General features: G+C 39.7%; 1 protein-coding gene and 1 long non-coding RNA gene across 4 annotated transcripts in view; both read right to left on the reverse strand.

The window, feature by feature from the left end:
- Positions 1–19,166, reverse strand: part of tmem102 (transmembrane protein 102) — a 61,066-nt gene extending 41,900 nt beyond the window's left edge. Inside the window, exons 1-3 of one of the 3 annotated variants that reach the window (XM_034675988.1) lie at positions 18,627–19,166; positions 18,047–18,548; positions 8,112–8,324 (exon numbers count right to left, since the gene is read on the reverse strand). In XM_034675988.1, the coding sequence (XP_034531879.1) occupies positions 8,112–8,313 (202 nt within the window). In that variant the 5' untranslated portion in view covers positions 8,314–8,324; positions 18,047–18,548; positions 18,627–19,166. Of the gene's footprint in view, positions 1–8,111; positions 8,325–10,609; positions 11,011–18,046 lie in introns of those variants that run through there. The other 2 variants (XM_034675987.1, XM_034675985.1) reach the window with 2 other exon arrangements.
- Positions 19,167–21,260: 2,094 nt separating this feature from the next.
- Positions 21,261–22,286, reverse strand: LOC117807509. The gene is made up of 3 exons (XR_004629979.1): positions 22,241–22,286; positions 21,661–21,805; positions 21,261–21,470 (listed from the first exon to the last, which is right to left on the reverse strand). It is a non-coding gene; the product is annotated as an uncharacterized LOC117807509 (long non-coding RNA).
- Between the last annotated feature and the right edge of the window lie 927 nt (positions 22,287–23,213).

Below are 23,213 nucleotides of genomic sequence, written 5' to 3' on the forward strand. Positions count from 1 at the left end.
GAACTGCATCCATACTTCCTTCACTTGTATCTTCCTCCCTATGAAAAAGGAAGAATGCATCGGGGGGAAGGCATTAAGGAAACATGTTCCAAGAGGAATAAGAGGAGCTTTATTCTGCAGCATGATGGACAAAGATGTCCATCTCTAATGATGGCTGCAGCCACCACACTTTTAAATAGCTGTTAGTCATCTCTAATAGCTGTTCTGTCTGCACACACGTGGAGTTTACGAATACTAATGGCCAAATTCCACCAAATTGAAGCAAAAAGTCACAAAGCAACAACAAACTACCACATGGGATGGACCTCTGCAGTGTTACAGGACTGGTTGAGTGAAAATACAGCACTAAGGACTTTAAAATTTATGAGGAAAGAAGACCTGATACTGAAGCTGTTGTTATTTTCTGCATCTCTTAAGAAACAGATTAAAAAAAAGGCTCATGTTCAGACTTTAACAGTGAAGAAAATGTTCAATCGAATGTTAATTTAACTCATAAGTTATCTAATAACATTACACACTGTCAAAACTGAGGGAATATTTGGTTTAGATGTAAAAAATAACTCATTTATAAACCAATAAAATCATCTGTAGATCAATACTTAGTGTCATCTAGCTTGTATTTGTTTGGTAGCCTCATAATAAGCCGGATGATGTAGAGTTAGCCAAATCAAACTCCTTCAGGCTAGCTAACTCTACATTATGGCCAAATGTCACAGCACCAGATCTGATCTATTCTAGTCAATGTGTTAACTTCCACTGGATCCGCTCCGTTGCGTTCCGGCTGCGTCTCTGATCCGGCAGGTCTGAGTCCTCCGGATCAGATACACAAGACTTCTATTTTTGCCGTATGCCGGAGCACGACGCATCAATCTCAACAGAGCAGATGGAGCGGGACAGGAAGTCAGGTTTCACCAAAACAAAATGAAAACATCCGGTTAATTTTCAGAATAAAACACTCTGTGTTATCACCAGATCGTATTTCACTTAAATACAACAACAAACCGTCATGATGAGCGGAGCCAGGCCTGGAGTCAACAGGTCAGAGGTTTTCAGAGGACCAGAAAGACAACATGGATGAGGAGAGGAGGAGCAGAATCCTTGATTCAGTAATTACTGCGGGAAAACCTCGGTCACATGACTCCAGATGTCTGGTGGTCCTGGATGTTGCACCAGTTCTCAACTCAGCAGTGTTTTTTATGTGTCGCCTATTTCCTCTGATTAAGTATTCATGCATCTGCACCTTTTTCGTTGACATTCTTTAACATACACTTCTGCAGTTTTATTCTGAAAAGCAGAGCCACACAAATAAACTTCTTTGCAATTGTGATGTGTTTCATGTGCAGCAGTCCCACTGCAGGACTCTCTCTGCTACGTCAGGAAAATGTCATGAAGCACACCATGCTGCTACTCTCTGATGCATAATGCTCATTAACACAGCCCTCCCCTACATCACAGTGTGAACAGACTGCTGTACATGCAGTCTGCACGTCACCTGGACGTTGCACTGATCCTGTCAGCTGGATGCTCATAGCAGACATTAAAGCTGCTGTGAGGAACTTTTGATTAATATCGATTTTGGCGCCCCCTTGTGGACAAAGGGATCCCTCTTATTTCTTGTCCTATAGATGCAAAAGTAATGTCTTCAGACAAAAACCTCATCCTGTTGTCTTTTAACGTTCAGATTTTATATGCGACCTGATTATTCTCCATGAAAAAGTCAAATAAAGTCTGTTTCTAAAGCAAATGTCAATCATCTGGTCTGACACCTACCCGCTCAGAGCGGTTTCAGGCAGTAAGAATGACTAGAGAGAAGGTATCAGTGTTGTGGTTGATGGTCTTGTTTGCTTCTGAAGGTCATAAAGAGGCATCAGTATGGATTCCAGTCTGTTTCTCAGCTGGTTAAAATCTCCTCATAGTGCCTTTAAGATAGTGTTTCTTAAGTCAGTGCAATCCTGTCATCAGCTGCACCTTGTCCCGTAGCACTGTGTCTATATCTGCGAGCTGTCTCACTTGCAGCACATGTGCGGTGTGATGCTGTGCGAGTCACAGGCGGCACAAGATGGTGTGCTTTTGTCTCAAAATGTTACTCTCACTGGGCTGGATCTGCTAATTAACATACATTTGAACATTGTTATTAATAGCTGATGATGTAAGTAACACAGCCGCTCTACTTAAAAAGCCTGTGTTACTGCCACAGGCAGAGGGTTGAGTCAAGAACGGCAGAAGTGGGAGTGGGGTTGGTTGTTGTGTTAAAACATGTAGGCTGAAATAATATACAAATAAATTCATTGCTAGCATTAACCCCCACAAGACACACTTTTTGTTTATTTATTCTTTTTTTATTTTATATTTATTTAATATTAACCACCTGAAATTAATAATTAAGAAACTGTCATTTAGCCGTATCTGTTTTATTATCATTATTATAATAGATGTATTTATTTTCCAATTATTGTTATTTAATTAACTTGTTTTATTTTATTAGGCTTTTACACCTTTATTCATTGAGGAGAGGACAGTGGGTAGTGTAGGAAGGTGGGAGAGAGTGGGGGGATGACAAGTGAAAAGGAGGCCGCAGGCTGGATTCAGACCCAGGCCAACAGCTTCACGGGTGCCCAACTTAACCATTAGGCCAAGTCAGCACCCCTTTTTTTTATCTATTTATTTATATATTATCAAACATGTTTATTTATATATTATCATCTACTTATTTATCTATTTATCTTCTATTTAATATCAACCCCTTGAAATTATTACATAGGAAACTGTCACTCAGCCATATGTTTCATTATCATTATTGATATAATATATTTATTTATTTTCAAATTATTATTATTATTATTTCTTTCATCCCTCTTTCATTGCTTACCTCTTATTGGTTATTTTCGCATTATTTTTTTAAAACATCAATTGTTTTTCTTTTTGTTTTGTTTTGTTTTTAACTTTGTTTTCCTCTTTTTTTTTTCCTCATTCAGCCGCATCGGTTTCATTATTATTATCGATATAATATATTGATTTAGTTTCTAATTATTATTATTACTATTATTTATTTTCTCCCTCTTTCATTGCTTATTTTATTATAGGTTATTTCTGCTCTATTATTTTATAAACATCAATTGTTTTTCTTTCTTTGTTTGTTTGATTTTTTTGTTTTGTTTTGTTGTTTTTTTGTTTTTATCTTTTTTTCCTATTATCATTATTATTATTATTATTTTCTTTTATTTAAATCATTATTATAACTTTTTTTTTTTTTTTTAATCTTTTACATATTTATGCCTTGTTTACTTGTTATTCTGTCTAGTATCACTTGGTCACCCTTTTCTGGTAAAGCAAATTTCTTGCACAATAAAATTATAGTGTTTGTTTGTTTGTTTGTTTTGGTGTTCATGTGTTTAATGTTAAATGTGAATTAAAAAAAATATACAAACAAAATAAATAAATAAAAATAACTGTACATATATGTACATTAAAACTATGCATCTATCTGGTAGAATGTCCTAAAATATTTCCTATCTCAATCATCTCACAGGCTAATAAAGATATTCAGTGTCAGTTCTTTTCAGGATCATGCCGCCCCTCTGGAGTGTGTTTATTGGACTTCATGTTTGGAGGACGACAGAAATAATGTCACTCCTCTCCATCCCAACACTCAGAGTCAGACACCTTTGAACACACACTGAACACAAATAGAGAACAATGATGTAAGAAAGGTTTCCTGCTGACACACTGACAATGGAAGTTAATGGAGTAAATAACAGCTCGTCAATGGTCAACATCCAATAAAAAAAAGAGGTTTAAACGCTTTATGGTCCTTCTCTTAGTTGTTAACAAGCTTGTGAATCAGAGCAACAATCACACATAAAAGTTTAAAGTGATACACCTGACACTCCACTGTAATCTGTCCTCACTAAATCAATACCTAACATTGACTGTGGGGCGTGTAGACTAGTAAAAGACAGTTGTTTTGGCTGCTTCTGTCTCATGTTCCCTCAGAGACTCCATGATGTTTGGAGTCACAGTAAGAGCTCGAGGACAGCCTCAACCAGGACACCTTCCAGTTAAAGCAAGGTGTGAAGAGGTTTTAGAGATTTAATGGACAACCTTGAGTGGATTTGGCTTGATGTGCAAGCACAGCTCACTGCGATCTAAGGCATGATCAATGGCCAGCAGCTACTTGGGCTACGCTTGTAACACGTGCGATGTTGATCTGGAATAGTTCCTACCAGAGGTGCCTGAAGAGGTGCACTAAATCATGTGTCTTGCTTTGAAGGATTTCACCAAAAATGCAAGTAATGCCATGTGCAATATATTTAAGAGCCACACAGAAGAAGACGGGGAAGGATGTGCAGGATGAACGCAGTGAGTGAGAGACTACAGTGATTTGGATTGATTATGTTGATTCTGGTACCGTTAGCAAGCTAATAACAATGTTAGCCTCTACATGGACTCAACAGAGGGCTCCAAGATGTTCGCTCAGTTACAATTCTTGTCAGTAACAGTGGGTTGCAGGTATTTTTTAAGTTTGGACCCAGTATGAAGCCCATGTGGAAGTACTACAAACTGCAGTTCATCGAGCATCCTCTTGAGGCTAGCTGCAGAGACACTAGAAACCACATACACACCCATTCAAAGAAGATGATCTTTACAGCTGAAATAAACATGTTTACAGCCTGGTTCAAAAAACTCTTTAGGTCTGAATAGCTACTTTCTCTATCAGCACACACTGTACAGGGGGGGGGATTGACGTCACGGATACTACGTCCATTATTTATACAGTCTATGATTAGGCGCCTTCAAGTCTTGATTGCTTGCGCGCCAGCCTGCTCTGTCTCCAGCTCATGTATCTGAGAAAGTGTAATGAAGAGGAGAAGCAACTGTCATACAACAGACACTGTACCTAACTTTAGGACGCATACAAGCTTCATGGCTCTTTCTTAGCAAACACATTTAGTACAGTACATCCATTCTGGTTCACACCCTGGTCACCTCCCGCTTGGACTACTGCAACTCCCTTCTTTTTGGTGTACCAGACAAATCCATCCATAAACTACAATTGGTTCAAAACTCCGCTGCACGCATCATCACCAGAACCCCCTCGACCAGCCACATCACACCTGTCCTGCAGCAACTCCACTGGCTTCCCATCAAATACTGCATCATGTTTAAGATTCTGTTTCTCACTTTCAAGGCTCTCAAAAACCAAGCTCCTCAGGACCTCATTGAGCTCCTCCATACCAAAATACCCACCCGTAGTCTCAGGCACTCCTCTTGCCCCCAACTCACCCTCCCACCTGCTCGCTTGACCACCATGTGGTCGAGAGCCTTCAGCCGCTTGGCCCCCCGCCTCTGGAACTCTCCCCCACGACTTACAAAGTTCCACCTCTCCCACCACCTTCAAATCCTTCCTCAAAACTCACCTTCTCCTCCAAGCCTACTCGCTTCGATCTGTCTCTATGGGACTGGAATGACTTCCCCTCCCCCTTTCATTTTTCTAGTATTGTATTCTTTATTCTAATGTATGTATTTATTTACTGTTGAGTGTTGCTTTTATTGTTGCTATGTTAATTCCAATAAATACTGAATTATTATTATTAATGTGAGTGACAAGCGGTCAAAATAAGGGAACTTATACTGTCCAACCACTGGTTACAGTGCACGGCACTGCGTGTCTTTTATTCACGTTTGGCTGACAACAAACGTAGTGTCCAGAACTTTGAGGCGTTAGCGTTGAGCTAATGCCTATGTGAGCTAAAGCTAATGTCAGTCCGGACCACTCTCGTCAAAATGATGAATCATTAACATGCTATCAGATATACATTTTGCAGTACGGCTCTGTTCTGGGGATCCCTGCCCTTCCACTTACCTACGTGGAATGACAAAGCCTGAGGTGGGGAGAGCACACCTCCCATCTCATGTGCATACAAAAAACAAGGTAGGGAGAGCAGCAGCAAAGACCCCCAGAGTGGGCATCAGGGACAACACATGACGCTCCAGCAGGAAGGAGGAGCTGGGGTGGAGGAGGGGTGCAAAGCGGTTTGCAGGGGAAGCAGCAAGAGAAGGCACTATAACTATTCTGTGCTTCTGGATATACTTTATTATTATTTGATTTTATTCTATTTTATTTGATCTTTATTTATATCTTATTTTATTCCTTCTTCTATTAATATCTAACTTTCTTACATACTGTTTAGAAGAGCTCTGTGATGCCTGAATTTCCCTCCCAGAGATAAATAAAGTATGTCTGATTCTGATGGGTGACTTCACAGAGACTACTTCCATTTATTATACAGGATTTGGTTTAGACACCTGCAGTGACACCACTGTGGCGGGATGATGGGTGATAATTGAAATCACCCAGACATGATCTGTTTTCTACACATACAAAAGTTGCTACAAAGTCAGTCAGGGTTGGTACAGTGAATAGTTTACAGTCCGTATAATGAATAATGTCAATAATGAGGATTCAACTCAGACTCAACTTGGGATTGTTTCTCTTTGGGGACTCAGACTTGAGGTTTTGTGACTCTGGGTTGTACAGGGCTTTTCTTGAAGTGATAATGTCCAACAGGGAGAGAGTGTGAAGCGTTCCAGGGAACAGATAGCTCACTGTTTTCAGTAACACACCCCGAGTAAACAATGGGTAAAAGGAAACTATACTGCTTCTTCTTCCTGAATTCAAAAACAAACACTTCAGCAGACAAAGCTGAGAAAAACAGACGGAGACAAAAAGCTAGACCTTGAAATGAAATCTGTTTAGACTATGGCGTGAATATGTGTCTCAAAAAAAGAGTGAAAATATCAGCACTCACACACAGTCTAAAAATACACACAGAGACACAGGCACCCCTGTGCATGCACTTTAATATCCTTATAACCTCCACAAAATACTTAAGCACTCTCTATTAATACTTAACAGCACTCAAGGCAATAAATAATTACTCTCCCTGAGGCTTTTACTCTATTAAAATCAGATTCTATTAAAGTGATGATGGCCATAACATATTGATAGCACAGAAAATCCATAAAACAACCGCACAGTTCTCTGAGTATCATCTTCAGTCAGTAACAAAGTGATTTTAACAGAAACATCAGGAGCAAACGGAAGAACGAAGCAACCTAATCATCTAAAGGTGAACTGTTTCAGCATCCTGTCCTCACCATCATCATCATCATCATCATCATCATCATCATCATCATCATCATCATCATCACAGTGCTGTATACTAAATCAAAGAATCAGACAAACTTGATTTATAGGGAGGGAAATTCAGCCATCACAGAGCTCTTATAAACAGCATGTAAGAATGTTAGATATTAATAGAAGAACGAATAAAATAAGATAGAAATACAAATAAAATAAAGGTCAAATTAAATAAAGTAGAATAAAATAAAGATAAAATAAAGTAGAATAAAATAAAGATAAAATAAAGAAGAATAAAATAAAGATAACATAAAATAGAATAACATAAATAAAATAAAGATAAAATAAAATAGAAGAAAATAGAAGAAAATAAAACACGATAAAATAAAGATCAAATAAAATAGAAGAAAATAAAATAGAAGAAAATAAAGATCAAATAAAATAGAATCAAATAAAATAGAATCAAATATAATAGAATAAAAAAAATCAAATCAAATAAATATCAAATAAAAATAAAATAAAGAAAGATCTTAAAAATAGAATAAAATAAAGATCAAATAGATAACATAAATAAAATAAAGATCAAATAAAATAGAATAAAATAAAATAGAATAAAATAAAAAAGAATACAAAAATGATCAAATAAAATAAAGATCAAATAAATGAAAGAAAGAAAGATCAAATCAAATAAAATAAAATAAAGATCAAATAAAATAGAATAAAATAAAATAAAATAGAATAAAATAGAATAAAATAGAATAGAATAGAATAGAATAAAATAGAATAAAATAAACTAGAATACAAAAATGATCAAATAAAATAAAGATCAAATAAAAGAAAGAAAGATCAAATAAAATAAAATAAAGATCAAATAAAACAGAATAAGTACATTAGATCTGAACTCATTCTGGAAATGAGGAGAACTGTGATATAATGCATGTTAGCCCCCGTCGTTAGTTTGCAAACTTACCTAGCATGTTGAAGATAAAATCCTTGGCAGTGTGGACCTCTAAGGCGGTCTGGTCTCCAAACTCTCCTTGTTCCAGTATTACTAGCTCAGACACCTGTGACGACAGCTGATCCAGGGTGGCCCCTGACCGGAAATCCACCTCTGATAACTTCTTGACGGGGGCTGGGGAGCGCGGCGCCACCGCACTCATCAGGGACTCCATCTCTACGAACCCTGCATGGTGAGGACAGAGAGAGGGAGACTGTTTTAGATACGTTACCATGTATCTCCGGGGGTTTTATTCATCACAACAACCTTACTTTCATTTCTTACAGCATGGATGATTTATGCTAACTTCCAATTATAACTTTAATGGTTCCAGTATAGCTTCATAAAACAAAACACAGGGCTAAATCAAGACGTCTTCCAGCACAGCATGTATTTTTAGACTGATTTAGTGCTGTTGAGCCTTTTTGATGTCATGGCAGTATAATGCTTGCCTTGTTTCAGCAGCCTTGTGTAAATCATGAGACATTGGAGGGCAGTCCTGAGGGAGCATGTTACATCATACGGCAGTGACGCTGATCTAGTTCTACTTACAGCCTTGATTACACTCCAGTTATTAGCATGGGACAATATTAATAATACTGCTTCTTTGCATCATTTTACTTAGTTGTAAGTTCTTTGTATTGGGCTACCAAAATGCAATGATGGCATGATCATCCATGGTGTGCTGTTGCTTTTCTATGTCTGTCTGTGTCATTTCAGAAAACATTAACATACACTACCAGTCAAAAGTTTGGACACACCTTCTCATTCAATGTTTTTTATCCATTTTAATTATTTTCAACATTGTAGATTAATACTGAAGACATCAAAACTATAAAATAATCTGGTTTTGCCACAATCTTGATTACAACAGTAGTCAAATAGGGCTATCTATTGTGTACTAACACTACCTCTGAACAACACAACTGATGGTCTCAAACACATTAAGAAGGCAAGTCATTCTACAAATGAACTCTTGACAAGGCTCATGTTCATTAGAAACCATTCCAGGAGACCACTTCATGAAGCAGACTGAGAGAATACCAAGAGTGTGCAAAGCTGTCATGAAGGAAAAAGGGGGCTACTTTACAGAATCTGAAATATAAAACATATTCTGCTTTGTTTAACACTTTTTTAAAAATTCAATAATTCCATATATGTTCTTTCATAGTTTTGATGTCTTCAGTATTAATCTACAGTGTTTACAATCATTACAATAAATACAAACCCTTGAATGAGAAGGTGTTTCCAAACTTTTGACTGGTAGAGTACATACAGATATCTGTACACTGAAGAACTGACACATCTAATGATTGACATATGAATATGATCATTCAAATTGATCATAAAAAGCAGTTTAAATGCATTTAATATAATCAGCTTTTCACCTCTTGAATGATTCATAGTTTACAGAAGCCCTTAGTAGACATGCATCCATTCATGTGCATGATGTGTGGTAGTTTTCTCAAGATCACAACTTATCTAGTCTGGTTATCTCAGAGTAAAGACAGTCTATCTGTAGATGCAGACGTATTTCACTCATTATATGAAGATAACATGTTTGTTTTCTCATGATAACATGACATTTTTCTGTTTCTAGAAACTAACAACAGGCTGATCCCATGTGAGGGGCCAGACCATGACTTTATTTTACCCTAACATGTTTAAAAAAGAGCTGAAGTAGTTAGAGAGTGTCTTTAAAACAGGTTGAGATGTCCTCTACTGTACACAGGACGTGATATGTTGCACACAAGGTGAGAAGGACTAAGTAGGGCTGAGCTGCAGTGGCACAGACTCAGGTTTGTGTTGACAGGTTGTGTTGTTTATCACACACTGGAGAAGGAGAGGTATTTTAAACATTATAATCACATAACTGTATCAAATATCATTCCTCCTAACCAACAAGTCCAGAAGTTGTGAGGTAAACAAAGTTGAGCCGGGTGCAGAGTCAACATGGCCTCTGCCCCTCTGAACTGGGTCAATTAACGAGAAAGCTTCCCCTGCTTCTCGTTAGCTGCTAAGCTAACAGCCGTTTGACAGGTAACATAAGCTAATTAGATAACTCGTAAAAAAGACACCAAATACCCACAGGCTGCTGTGGATTCATACATTCACGTGACAGCTCTCCCACTGTAACACAGAGCAGTGACTCACTGTGGTAAGGTCAGCCTGGCTCGACGCCCACAGAGAGCTAATTCTGTTTATTAGCCAACTAGCTTAACAAATTAGCATGCTAGCTAACATGACAGGGGGTGAGTAAAGACTACAGCAGCGGGACACAACCAAGCAGACACACACACACACACCCAATCACTGTAAACATCCATATAAACACACTAACACACACTAACACACACACCCATGCGCCCACATGTCCTCTCAGCTAGTTAGCTTGCGCCTCGCCTATCACAGTGATATCATGAGCTATGAAGCTAAAGCTGTCAAACACACAAACAGACACACACACACACCCTGAACACAGCGATGACTCCTTCACTATCTTCTACGTTCACTGTTACTGTGATCCCTCTGCTTCAATCCGCCTTCCTCAGCTGTCATCTCCAACAGGTCCCAGGCGCCACCTTCCCCCTGGCAACACCGTCCCAGACTTCATGGTCCTGCTCTGACTCGGATCCAGCAGGGATTAGTAGTGTGTGAGGCACGCACGCCCCACATTACAGAACTACAAAACGGATCTGAGAGGTCAGGTTTTATGATTCAATGTGTGCCTCGTTAAGAGGACAAGGCAGAGCTGTGGTTTAATAGTAGTATGAGGGGAAGGCAGGGCGGATTCAGGAGTGCACAGCCGGTGTTTGGAAGCATGTGAGCTGCTCTTTATAAGTCCAACATGCAGCAGCAGCAGAGGAGCTGCAGGGGGGATCAGGGGGAAGCATCCCCACCCCTCCTGTCTGTAAATAATGCCTGTGGATATAGGTTCACAGTGGTTTGATCCACTCTTCCTGTAAAAGACAAATCCTCATATGGAATTAATTTAAATTAGTTATGATGTTAAATAGCTTTATGAGCTCAGTTAAGATTTACACACTCTATATGGCATACACACAAGTGGAAGTGCAAAGATACACTTTATTGTCCCCGGGGGGAAATTTGTTGTAGACATAAGTGCAGTGCTGCTCACAATCAATACATTAATTTATCATACCAATATACAATAACATGTCCACTGTCACAAATAAAAACCATGTCACTGTGGCTTACAATGCCACAACAAATACTTATAATACAATAAATACCAGTAAGATACCAATGTGGAAGTACAAAGCAAAGTCATATCAACGTTAGTGCAGAGTAAGTGAACCCTTATACTCATTCTAGAGCAAACCACTATAAGGGTCCATAGGGTCTACAGGAATATCTATAAATAGCCATCACAGGGAGTGTTTTATTATGTCTGGGAATCATTATTAGCCATCTGGGAGAGGGCAGATGGTGGTGGTTGCATCATCAAAATTATACTACAGGGTTTCTATAATGATATAGTGAAGAGTTATAGCAAGAAATAAAGTTTTTTTGTATTTTCTCAGCTTGAAGATGCATATTTTTCTTGTTTTATCAACCTGATTTTACTGAATACAATATTGTCAAATGTAAGAGGTTAATTATTATAGGTAATGTTAATTGACCTCAAAGCTATTAAAGAACATTTCGATGTCATTGCAGCACTCTAAGATAATGTAAGAACATAATTATGTCCAGCAAAGAGAATCTAAGAAACATGAATTGCTCTTATAAAATAGTTTATAAAAAAGAAATATAGAATTAAAATGTTATTATCAAGTTAAGCTAGACTCAATGTCTGCAACTTGGAGTATGTGCTGTATTAAAGTGCTGGGTAGTAACAAAGTAGATTTATTGAGTACTACAAGAAGTCATCAGGCAGCTGATGATTGCAGTTCTGCTTGTGGTTTGTCTAAGTCAGTGGTTCCCAAAGTATTAATAATAATAATACTTCATTTATATAGCCCTTTTCGATACAGGTAACAAAGTGCTTCACAGTGGGCAATAAAAACAAGAAGAAATGCGAAGCAAAATGAAGCGATAAAAATGAAATGAAATGAAAACTTAAAAACATACAAACTTATAAAACAAACCTTTAAAATCAGAGCTTTAATTAATTAAAATCACACAATAAAAGCTTTTCTGTAAAAATGTGTCTCGAGTAATAAAACATGGGACTGACTCTGCAAGTCTGATCTCCTCTGGCAGGCTGATCCAGAGTGTAGGAGCTCTGACTGAAAAAGAACTGTCCCCTTTAGTTTTCAGTCGGGTCCTTGGAACAGCTAACAGAGCACTGCCAGAGGATCTCAGACTACGTCCAGGTTAGGGGGATAAAAGCTCAGAGATACAGAGAGGGGCGAGTCCATGTTGTGCTTTAAAAGGCAATACTTAATCTTAAAATCAAAGTGTGGGTCTGGACCATAGTCTGTATAAAATATGGACGTAGTATCCGTGACGTCACCCATCTGTTTCTGAAGCGCTGTTTTGAGGCCAATCGGCGGCGGCAGCCATATTGCTGCTGTCAAGCGATTGTGACGTAAAGAGGTGGGCTTTGAGCCTCCTAGCCAACAGCTACAGTGTTCCCGCCTTTCAATCAAGTCAGAATGCCTCTCATAATGGAAAACTTGTAATCTCAATATGTTCAAAATAGCTGCGTTATAAAAAAATCCCCCCTGTACAGTGTTTACTGATAGAGAAATGAGCTATCCAGACTTCACTCGTTTTTTTGAACCAGGCTATAAACATGTTTATTTCTGCTGTAAAGATCGGCTTCTTTGAATGGGTGTGTATGTGGTTTCTGGTACTTTCGGAGCCAGCCTCCAGCGGATCCTCGATGAACTGCAGTTTTTAGCACTTCCACATTGGACTCATTTTTAGGCCGAGAGGTTGCCGCTTGGTCTGGACCCCCTGTGGAGTCACGAGACACCAATGGGGGGCCGCGAGATGTCTTCCAGATTGTTTTTATTTTTTTAAAGTAATCTAAATTTGCTTTTTAACCCATTATTGTAAAAACATAGACAGAAATAGTAGGTACATTTGAAATAAAACCCTGCAAATAGATACATTTCATTCGTTTTCTGCCTTTCTTTGTTGCCAGTTGTCTCCTAAAAGTTAGAGTAAGGGTTAGCTAACAGTTAATGAACAAAAGGATCAGTAGCAGCAGGTTCATTCACAACAGCACAGGAAACACAGCCACATGTGCATGTAGGTAATCTCATTTTGAAGTATGAAGCAATATTTATCCACTTTGAGGGACAGTGGGGTTCACAAGTCTTTGGCACCTATATTTTAGGGGTTGCAGGCAGAAAAGCTTGGGAACCCCTTGTTTAAGTGGTGTAGCCCTACCTGTTTACCATAGGTCTGCATGGTTGAACATGGAGCAACCTCAGAGCACACCTCACTCAGATCAGCTGCAACAGGAATAAAAATATCACACACATCTGTGATTCACTTGATTTCTCTTTCTTTCATTAGTTTTTATTTGTTCTATCTTTTTTGTATGTGTGTGTACTTTTCAAAAGAAGAAGCTGTGATTCTCTTGATTTAGCAGCTTGTAACAGTAGTCTTCTCTCAGCCCACCGTGAATGCGTCTCTCCCGGTGTTACGGTTTTAAAAGTGACCCTGTACACTGGAGACCTTCAGCTGAACGTGTCAGTGTTTGTGGAGTTTACACAGCTGTTGGAACACAGAGGGAGTTCCTGGGAATGCAAACTAGTTTAGTTTTTATTAAGATTTCAAAATATCCTCATCAGATATTTAATGATCGTCTAAAGACGTTTATGAGGGATGCATCCGGCTGAAAGTCTCCAGTTAACAGGGTCGCTGTTTAAACCAAAACACCGGTGGATCTCTGCCACGACTTTTTGAGTTATAAAGGATTTTAAAGCCGTGTTGAAACCTCTTTGCTACTCGCGCTTATCTCCTCTCACGTGTTGATTCAGTGAATCCATCTGTGATGAAATATAGCACCATCTCTTGGTGGAAATGCACCTATTGTTGCTTGGGTGATCGTAACAATAAATTATTATTAACACATTTTTAGTGAACAACTCACACGTTTGCAACTTGTAGTGAGCGATCATACGAAGACATTGCTTCTTCTGGAGAGCTTACCAAGGAAAACCCACTTCCTCGACTCTCCTTGAAGCTACTTGCCGACATATTTGAAAGTTATTCTGACAGGCAGATGTTGAGATACTGTTTGCCTTTTATATGAAGACTTTAAAGAGAGGCCTCAAAAACATCACAGACTCAAGCTGTCTGAATTTGCTCTTCAAACTGATGTTCAAAAGTAAAACTGCTGGAGCAGCTTTTTACAGTAATCTTCCCCTGTGTTATTACCATATATTTCCATATTTATATACATGAATAGACAGAACTGGTTGGATTAATTTTTGGTAGGATGTTGCTCAGGATAAGAATGAAAAAAGTTCTTCTCTTAGTAACTTTGAGTAGGTCTGCTGGGACTCACACTTACTGTTTAATATACAGTACTTGCATAAACCTCCCTGATTACACTGCAAGTTATTCACTTCCTGCATCAGTGCTAAACCTCGTTGGATTGATAGTGTCTGGAATAACCTGTCAGACCTCTCTCTTAGCCTGTCGATGGATCATTACAAGCTCATACACTGCAACATCACCGGCTGTGAGACGAACTGTCTGAGAAGTGCAGTGCAGTGTTTGATTCATCAGCCTATTCTGTGGTGTAAGTGGAACATTTATCAAGATAATGCTGCACCAAACAGCACTTAATGAGCGAGTTGAGGGAGTGACACTGCCGATCTGCCAAATGAGAGGCGAGAGACAAGCCCAGCCTTCAACAGACACATTGAGACACTTCAAAGAGCAATATCAAACTCACTGCTTGACACTCTTCTTGTCTTTATTTGCCCTCATGTTACCCAGAAAGAGCAGAGGCAAAAAAAACCACCAGCATTCTTTTCATCCCCCCTCTACGGAACAAAACCTTCCTATTTGTGAGTCAGAGCAGGCTGCTGGAAGGGTTTCAGGTCAAGTGAGATTCAATGCATGACACCCAAGTCAGTGCTTGTTTAGCAAAGTGAAAATAAAAGACTTCAAATAGAAGACAGGGGGTCCCTAATTCCAGTAGAATGAAAATAAGAAGAGGACTCAGCAGCAAAATGAAGGATTTAAGGACATGGTTTATTTCCTAGTTTATTTCCTCTGTGCTCAAAGTGGTCGCAGGAAATACACCTTTAAAGTTAAAGAAGCTGGTGATGTTATTGAAATACTTCCTTTGAGATTGCAAAATATTTACTTTGATAAGTTACTAACCATAGATCTTTCTGGAGTTCCTGAGCTCCCTTGTCTCGTAGGTTCCTCTGAGCTGCCGTAGACGTCCTCCTGCTGTGGACGTTCCAGACTCCAGCTGATACGGACGTGCTGGACTCCAGCGGCAACAGCTACTACTACTCCTCTCATCACTATCACCGCTCCCCCTCTCTCTTATTTTCCTCTATCCCTCTTTCCAACCCCAACCCCTATGCTGGTTACACATTCCTCCAGTCAAACCGTTGTCTGTCAGTTTCACCAAATTCATCCTACAAACAACTTTTTCTGCATTTCCTCAACCTAACTTTATTTATATAACACCTTTCACACATAGAAACATGCAGCCCAAAGTGCCTCACAAAAGAGAGACAGAAAACAACAGCAATGGTAAAATTATAAAAGGCATGATTCTAAATAAAATACTTAAAAGGAAAATAAAATCAATACAGTAAAATTAATAAAATATAACACAATAAGTAAGTAGAAAAAAGTTGAAAAAAAATGAAAATAAGGTAGCATTAAAAAGATCAGATGAATACAATAAATAAATAAATAAATAAATAGATAAGTAAATAAGATAAATTGATGTTAAAGCAATGATTATAATAATAATACAGTCCAGGGCTAAAAATAAATTACTCTAAATTAAAAGGGTAAGTCTGAAGTTTTCTTTTAAAGGTGACATATCATGCAAAATTGACTTTTTAATGGTTCTTTACCTGAAATATGTTTCCCTGGCATGTCTACAAACCCCCCGAGAATGAAAAAAATCCATTCTGCCCCTGTTCTGATTTCTCCACCTTTCTGTAAATGTGTGTGAAACGAGCCGTTTCAGACTTCAGTGTTTTTGTTACGTCACAACAATATCCGGTCCGTCACGGAGTCAGAGCTCGGAGCTTGTTCAGCCCATAGACTGTATAAAATAATACTGAATCCCCTCCTCCGTTTTTCATTACCTGCACAAATGTGTGCTAACAAGGAGCTTAGGAGGGAGGCATGCTAGTTGTAGGCTGTCTTAATAAACACAAAGGTCGGTTTTACTCCCCACGTCTGCAAATTTGAAGATCTAGTGGATGATTTTTATTTATCATGGATAAGTGCTATCGCTAGTTAGCATAGCTACATAGCTACATGTCGTAGCTGTAGCTGTGTACCAAGACACACGTCGACGTACTGACAAATAAAACAACAAGAAACACAGAATCTGTGACCAATCCTTCATAAAAGGTCCTGCTGCCTTTCTGGTAGAGATCGGTTTTACTCCCCACGTCTGCAGATTTGAAGATCTAGTGGATGATTTTTATTTATCATGGATAAGTGCTAGCGCTAGTTAGCATAGCCACATAGCTACATGTTCGTAGCTGTGTACCAAGACACACGTCTACATACTGATAAATAAAACATCAAGAAACACTAAATCTATGACCAATCCTTCAGAAAGGTCCTGCTACAGGCGCCTCTCCGTCAGGATCAGATTCCGAGGGTTGAAGTAACGCGATCTGTGAGCAGCCGTGTATATTCAGCCAACATGTAAACATTAGATCAACGTGCTGGACAGCCGAGGCACATCCACTTCCGGAGGGGGCGTGGTTAGAGGGAAAACAGAGTGTTCTGATGAGGAATGAAGAAGAGGGTTTTTCAGGCATGCCAAAATCTGATTTCAAAGTGTTTTTTTGAGCATAAACTTTAAAGACATGTTTTGGGGACCTCTTAGACCAATATATGTTGATGAAAAAAGCGTGATATGTCCCCTTTAAAACACCCAGAGAGCTCGCTTCCGAGATCAAAGTACTGACAAACCATGTCATGCTCAAGTGGCAACCTCTGGTTGTGAGAATTGAAGCTAATGCAAAAGTGTTAAAAACTGCAGTTCCTTGAGTGTCTACTTGAGGTTGGCTCTGGAAGTACCGGAAACCACATACACACCTATTCAAAGAAGACGATCTTTACAGCAGAAATAAACATGTTTACAGCCTGGTTCAAAAAACCAGTGTACACACACTGTACGGGGGGTGAATTTTTTCATAACACGGCAATTTCAAAGATATTGAGATTACGAGTTTTCCATTACGAGAGGCACAGATGACTTGATTGACAGGCGGGAACACTGTAGCTGTTGGAGAGGAGGCTCAAAGCCCGCCTCTTTACATTACACTTAGTTAGGTTAAGTTCAACATTTCCAATATGGCACCCGCCAACGATTGGCCTCAAAACAGCGCTTCAGAACCAGATGGGTGACGTCATGGATGCTGCAACCATTATTTATACAGTCTATGGTCATGTTACAGGATCTGCCATCTTTGCTTGTTTACATCTAGGTAGTAGAGCTTTACGGAAGCAGCTATTAGCTTAGACACAACATACAACCAGCATTTCAGGCCTACAATACTAGAAATTCATAATTTACTCAACAGACTTCACTCACATCCCTACGTTAAACGATACAGGGAATTTCTGAAAAATTAAGCGCTCAAAAAAATATGCAACTCATATCTGTAAATTGCTGTTTCTGTACCAATGTGTCTAAACATCTTAATAATTTTAACTGCTGAGTAAATGTTGATATGATTGTTAGAGAATAAGTATTTCCTTACCTTCCCAGTTTCCCAACTCTCTGATAACGCTCCCCAGACATCACTCTGTGGGACGACTGCGCCTGGTTATGGTGATTTGGTGATGATAGCCGCTCCCCCTCGGTTTCATTCCCCCGGCTCCTATGACGCACGACCATCCTCGCTGTGTTCCTATTGAAGTGAAATGATTGGGTTTAAAGCTGTGAAGAAGGAGGCTGTAGTGATGGGGCCTCAGTGTCCATTGAAGTGAAGGAGTAATCTATCTGAGGGTGTGATAGCACTGACCATTATTTAAGTGGCTTTGAAAGGTCAGCTAAGGGACCGGGATGTGGAAGCGCTTGGGACAGCCATTACAGTCATTCTGCTCCACTGTTCAGGCCGCCGCCTGATTGATGCCTGAAGAGGATTTGGCACTCCTGCGGTGTGTATTATACAGCATGCACTTATATATATTGCCTGTGTGTGTGTGTGAGTGGGTAGATATTTGTGCGTCCTCTGGTCCGTGTGAATGAGAGGGAGGAAGCTGTGGATAATCATTGAAGATGACCTGAGCTGAGAGTTTCATTCGTGGATCTTTTCTATAAACTCTCCATCACCTCACCAATGACTCGCATACAACCACTCTCTTCATCTTTGACCAAAACAGACCCAGACCAAGAAATCAATGGAACAAGGAGCCGCTCCCCTGTACAGAAGAAGCTGATGTAATTAAGTCTGTCTGCAGGGCAAGAGAAATAAAGGGGAGGGAAGCTTATGAAGTGCAGGGGAAGTCCCTGAAGGTATAATTAACAATATCTACCATTAGTTTCTGTGCTGCTTCTTTCTCTGATGCTCACAACAGCAGGCTGCAGGAAGGCACAGGGAGAGAAGTCCGGACAGACTCACTGCCAGAGGGTGTGCGTCTGCAGGCCTTCTTGATTTAAGTTCTGGTTTGATGGGCAACATACAGTGCCTTTAGAAAGTCTTCACCCCATGAGTGAGATTTCATGTTTTATAGTTTTACTGCCCTGAGTCAAAAAGGGAATGATTCAAGGTTTCTCTGAACCCATTAACTGAGCAGCTACAGCCTCATGGGTGAGGTCAAATGCCTTCTTGAACGTCATTTTTAAAGGGGCCTTTTAGACTCACTTGGACACACTAATTGTTCATCTCATTTTTTTTTTTTTTTTTACTGAAGCAAGTCCAAATGGCTGCTAAGAAAAAAGGCCCATTAGAAGTAACATGATTATTTGAATGGATTTTACTTTCATGTTGTCGAGAAGGGTTTGTTTGATTGCAGGAGGTCTTGAGGGACCTCATTTTGGTTCAGATTCTATTGCATAGGCGTTTCTAGCCAATTTTTGGGGGTGCTGAAGCACCTCTAAATTGAATCCCAGCACCCCTAAAATTTGAGAGATTTTTTAAAAATGTTTTACTGTATGTTCTTTTTAACAAGCTAGAAAAGTTTCTAAGCCAGGCATGTCCAAAGTACGGCCCGGGGGCCAATCGCGGCCCACGGTCCACGGTCCACTTAATTATGGCCACAAGCTTCCATCTTAAATTGTGTTATTCATAGCAAAGAAATTAATCACATTCTGAATCATCTGTACATTTTCAGTTTCTTTCAAGCGCACAAACAAAACTAAAGTCAATCCAGAAATGTCTCAAAAAGCTTCATATGGACTACTTTTATAAAGCCAAAACACTGGGAATTCATCAAGAATATAATTAGGAGGAAACACAAGAACTCTTAAAGCTGACAGGTTTTCAAATTAATGTTTTTATCATGATGAGAAAATGTTCTTGATGAACACTAAAAGTTCAGAAGACACAAAAGAGAACACAAGACAAGATCAAAATTATGAAATTGTGCAGAAAATGCAAAATTTGATGCATAAAAATAGTTCAGAATGCAGGACAAGAATTATTTAGTTCTTAAAATGTTGTCTGCTGGTCAGACAAGTCAGAAAAACAACATGAAAAAGAAGTGTGATGAAATCCAGATCATGATCCTGCCATAGGAAAATAATGATCCAATATTTTTTCCCACATTGCCCGACCCGAATGAAAAACCTCTTCCTCCAGAGGAAGATAACGTTTGCTAATGTTTACGTGGCTTGTGGAGAACTGAGGACTTCCTAGTTACTGTTTTATTGAGAAAATATGTAAAATAATTGTTATAAAATATTTCATATAGAACTTTTATGATTCCTAAGTCTCAGTAGGAGCCACTGGCCCTGAGGTAATCTGACAACATCAAATGTGGCCCTCTTTGAAAAAAGTTTGGACACCCCTGTTCTAAGCCATACAGTACTTAGTTGAATCTTTATATTTTAACAACAAAAATGCAACAGCTCCATGTTGTGCATTGCATTTTAAATGAAAGTCCAAAAAATAACTCCAATGTCAATTTTTGGTATTTTTAGTACTCACTATAGGGGGCTGGTTTACTCCAGAAACATACATACTGTTTATGTATATGTTGAGGAGCTGCTGTAAAAATGAGTTGTCTTTCCCCAGAAATGAGGGCTACCATATGTTTCTTTATGATTCCAATCCATTCCTCTTTGCTGTGGCTCAGCATTTAAACAACCTTGATCAGATTTGATGGTTTAGTCACAGACTTTCCCAAAAAGTGTTATTCTTTTCTTTCACAAATGTGGGAATGAAATTGCATTAAAATGTACAAAACAGTGAAATTTATCTTGCCCGGCTCAGCACCACTAAACATCCGATCCTAGAATCACCCCTGTTCTATTGTGCTAAATCTGCTGCATGATGGCAAAGAACAGCTTGAAGCAACTCTGCAGAAATACATGTTGAAAAGACAACTTGCAGGTCAGGGTATGGACACAAGTTCTAAGTCTTTGAATATCCAGTAGGTCGGAGTCCTCTGGATTAGATATGCAAGACTTCTATTTTTGCCGGATGCCGGAGCACGACGCATCAATCTCAACAGAGCAGATGGAGCGGGACAGGAAGTCAGGTTTCACCAAAACAAAATGAAAACATCTGGTTAATTTTCAGAATAAAACACTCTGTGTTATCACCAGATCGTATTTCACTTAACTACAACAACAAACCAAAGTCATGATGAGCGGAGCCAGGTCTGGAGTCAACAGGTCAGAGGTTTTCAGAGGACCAGAAAGACAACATGGATGAGGAGAGGAGGAGGAGAATCCTTGATTCAGTACTTAATGTGGGAAAAGCTCGGTCACATGACTCCAGCTGTCCGGAGGTCCTGCTCTGTGCTGCGTTCTGAAAACACTGTTGGATGTTGAAGGACGAGAGAGCATGGAGCCGGACCGCAGCGGATCAGACACGGACCGAACACAGATCTGGTGGAAGTCCTGTGTATGCCCGCTCCATGTGCATGGCTCGCTATTTCGCCTTCCAGCTGCAACTATTTGCTGCACATCTTCCCCCATTCTCTGGTCCCCACGTGTCCTGTTCCTCTGCAGCTGTCCTATCAATACAGGCAATACAAATCACATTTGAAAAAATGTTAGTATTCAAATCTTGTTAACATTGTGGTCAAACTGTTTGTTTTCTCATGCTTGGCATCAGGATTTGCATAACTACTGTTCACCATACATTACCCCTTGCAGAAAGATCAGGGATCTTTAAATGTTCTGTAAGGTTAACTGTTTACTTACACAGAGCCAGGCAAGCTATGGACCTCATGTACACAGCTTCTTCCTGCGATAAGCTAGCTGGCTTCTTTCTGTTTCTGCTACCACCATCCTCTTCTCAAACTCAAAGCCAAAAAAGGATTTCTCCAAGTCTGGAACGATGTTTGTCCTTAAAAACAAAATCAGAGAGCAGGAAAAGAAACAGGCGACAACTCATCAGAGAACAACTCTCTTGACATCTGGGCTACCGTCTGCCAGAAGGGCGACAAGAGACTACAAAGTAAGCTGTTGATGTGTTATGAGACCAACATTGAGCTTTTTAGCTGTCACACTAAATCATCATAATAAAATGTCTCAGCCACAACATGATGGACGATGGTGACAAAAATCATTTTTCTTTCAGGGGTCTGTTCTTCTTTTATAGATTTATTCTGTTGGAAAGTGACGCAGTGACAAATGTTTCTCAAAACTTAGGCGTCTTTCAACAAGAGGAACTTTACCCCTGAACTACGTGCTCCTCGACCGCTTGTTACGGGTGTGAGGGTGAACCCAAAAGCAGCACACTGGAGCCCGGAGGAAACAGCAGGTAACAGTCTTTACTAACCCGGTCACACAATGTCTGTGGAGAAGCTGGTTTCGCTGTGTGGAGGATCAGGCTGGAAACAGACGAGGAGCAGGCAAATCTCTTGGTCGGGGACAGAAGGCTGAGGTAGTTACCAGGGCAGAAACGAGGAAGGAAGGTCGGGGACAGGCAGGGTCGAAACCGGAAGATCAGTCCGAGGAAAAGTGCTGGAGAGTCTTGCATTTGCAGAGAGAACAATCTGGCACTGAATGAGCTGAAACCGGGACTTAAATACTGGCAGCAGGTAATGAGAAACAGGTGATTTGTGTTGGCTTAATGAGGAGAGTGTGGTTCAGGTAAACGAAGGGGAGTGGAAATGTAGTGGGCTGAGAGGCTGAGCAGGTGTGGCAGGTGATAACTGTGACACCGCTGGACCCAGGGTCTAAATTTAGTTCAGGGGTAGATAATCTCCCCCCTAAAAAGCCCCTGCTAGGGGGGTAGTACTTTTCAAAATTCCCGGGACTTTCGGGGGGCGGGGCCTGCAATGCTGAACGTGTCTGATTGGTAGATTAACCTCAGTGTTTTTATTCCTCCCTCCGTCCACAATAACATCACACACATCTGTGATTCACTTGATTTCTCTTTCTTTCATTAGTTTTTATTTGTTCTATCTTTTTTGTATGTGTGTGTACTTTTCAAAAGAAGAAGCTGTGATTCTCTTGATTTAGCAGCTTGTAACAGTAGTCTTCTCTCAGCCCACCGTGAATGCATCTCTCCTCCCGGTGTTACGGTTTTAAAAGTGACCCTGTAAAGTGGAGACCTTCAGCTGAACGTGTCAGTGTTTGTGGAGTTTACACAGCTGTTGAAACACAGAGGGAGTTCCTGGGAATGTAAACTAGTTTAGTTTTTATTAAGATTTCAAAATCTCCTCATCAGATATTTAATGATCGTCTAAAGACGTTTATGAGGGATGCATCCGGCTGAAAGTCTCCAGTTAACAGGGTCGCTGTTTAAA

The sequence above is a fragment of the Notolabrus celidotus genome, chromosome 23 (assembly GCF_009762535.1).
Source record: "Notolabrus celidotus isolate fNotCel1 chromosome 23, fNotCel1.pri, whole genome shotgun sequence".
Lineage (NCBI taxonomy): Eukaryota > Metazoa > Chordata > Actinopteri > Labriformes > Labridae > Notolabrus > Notolabrus celidotus.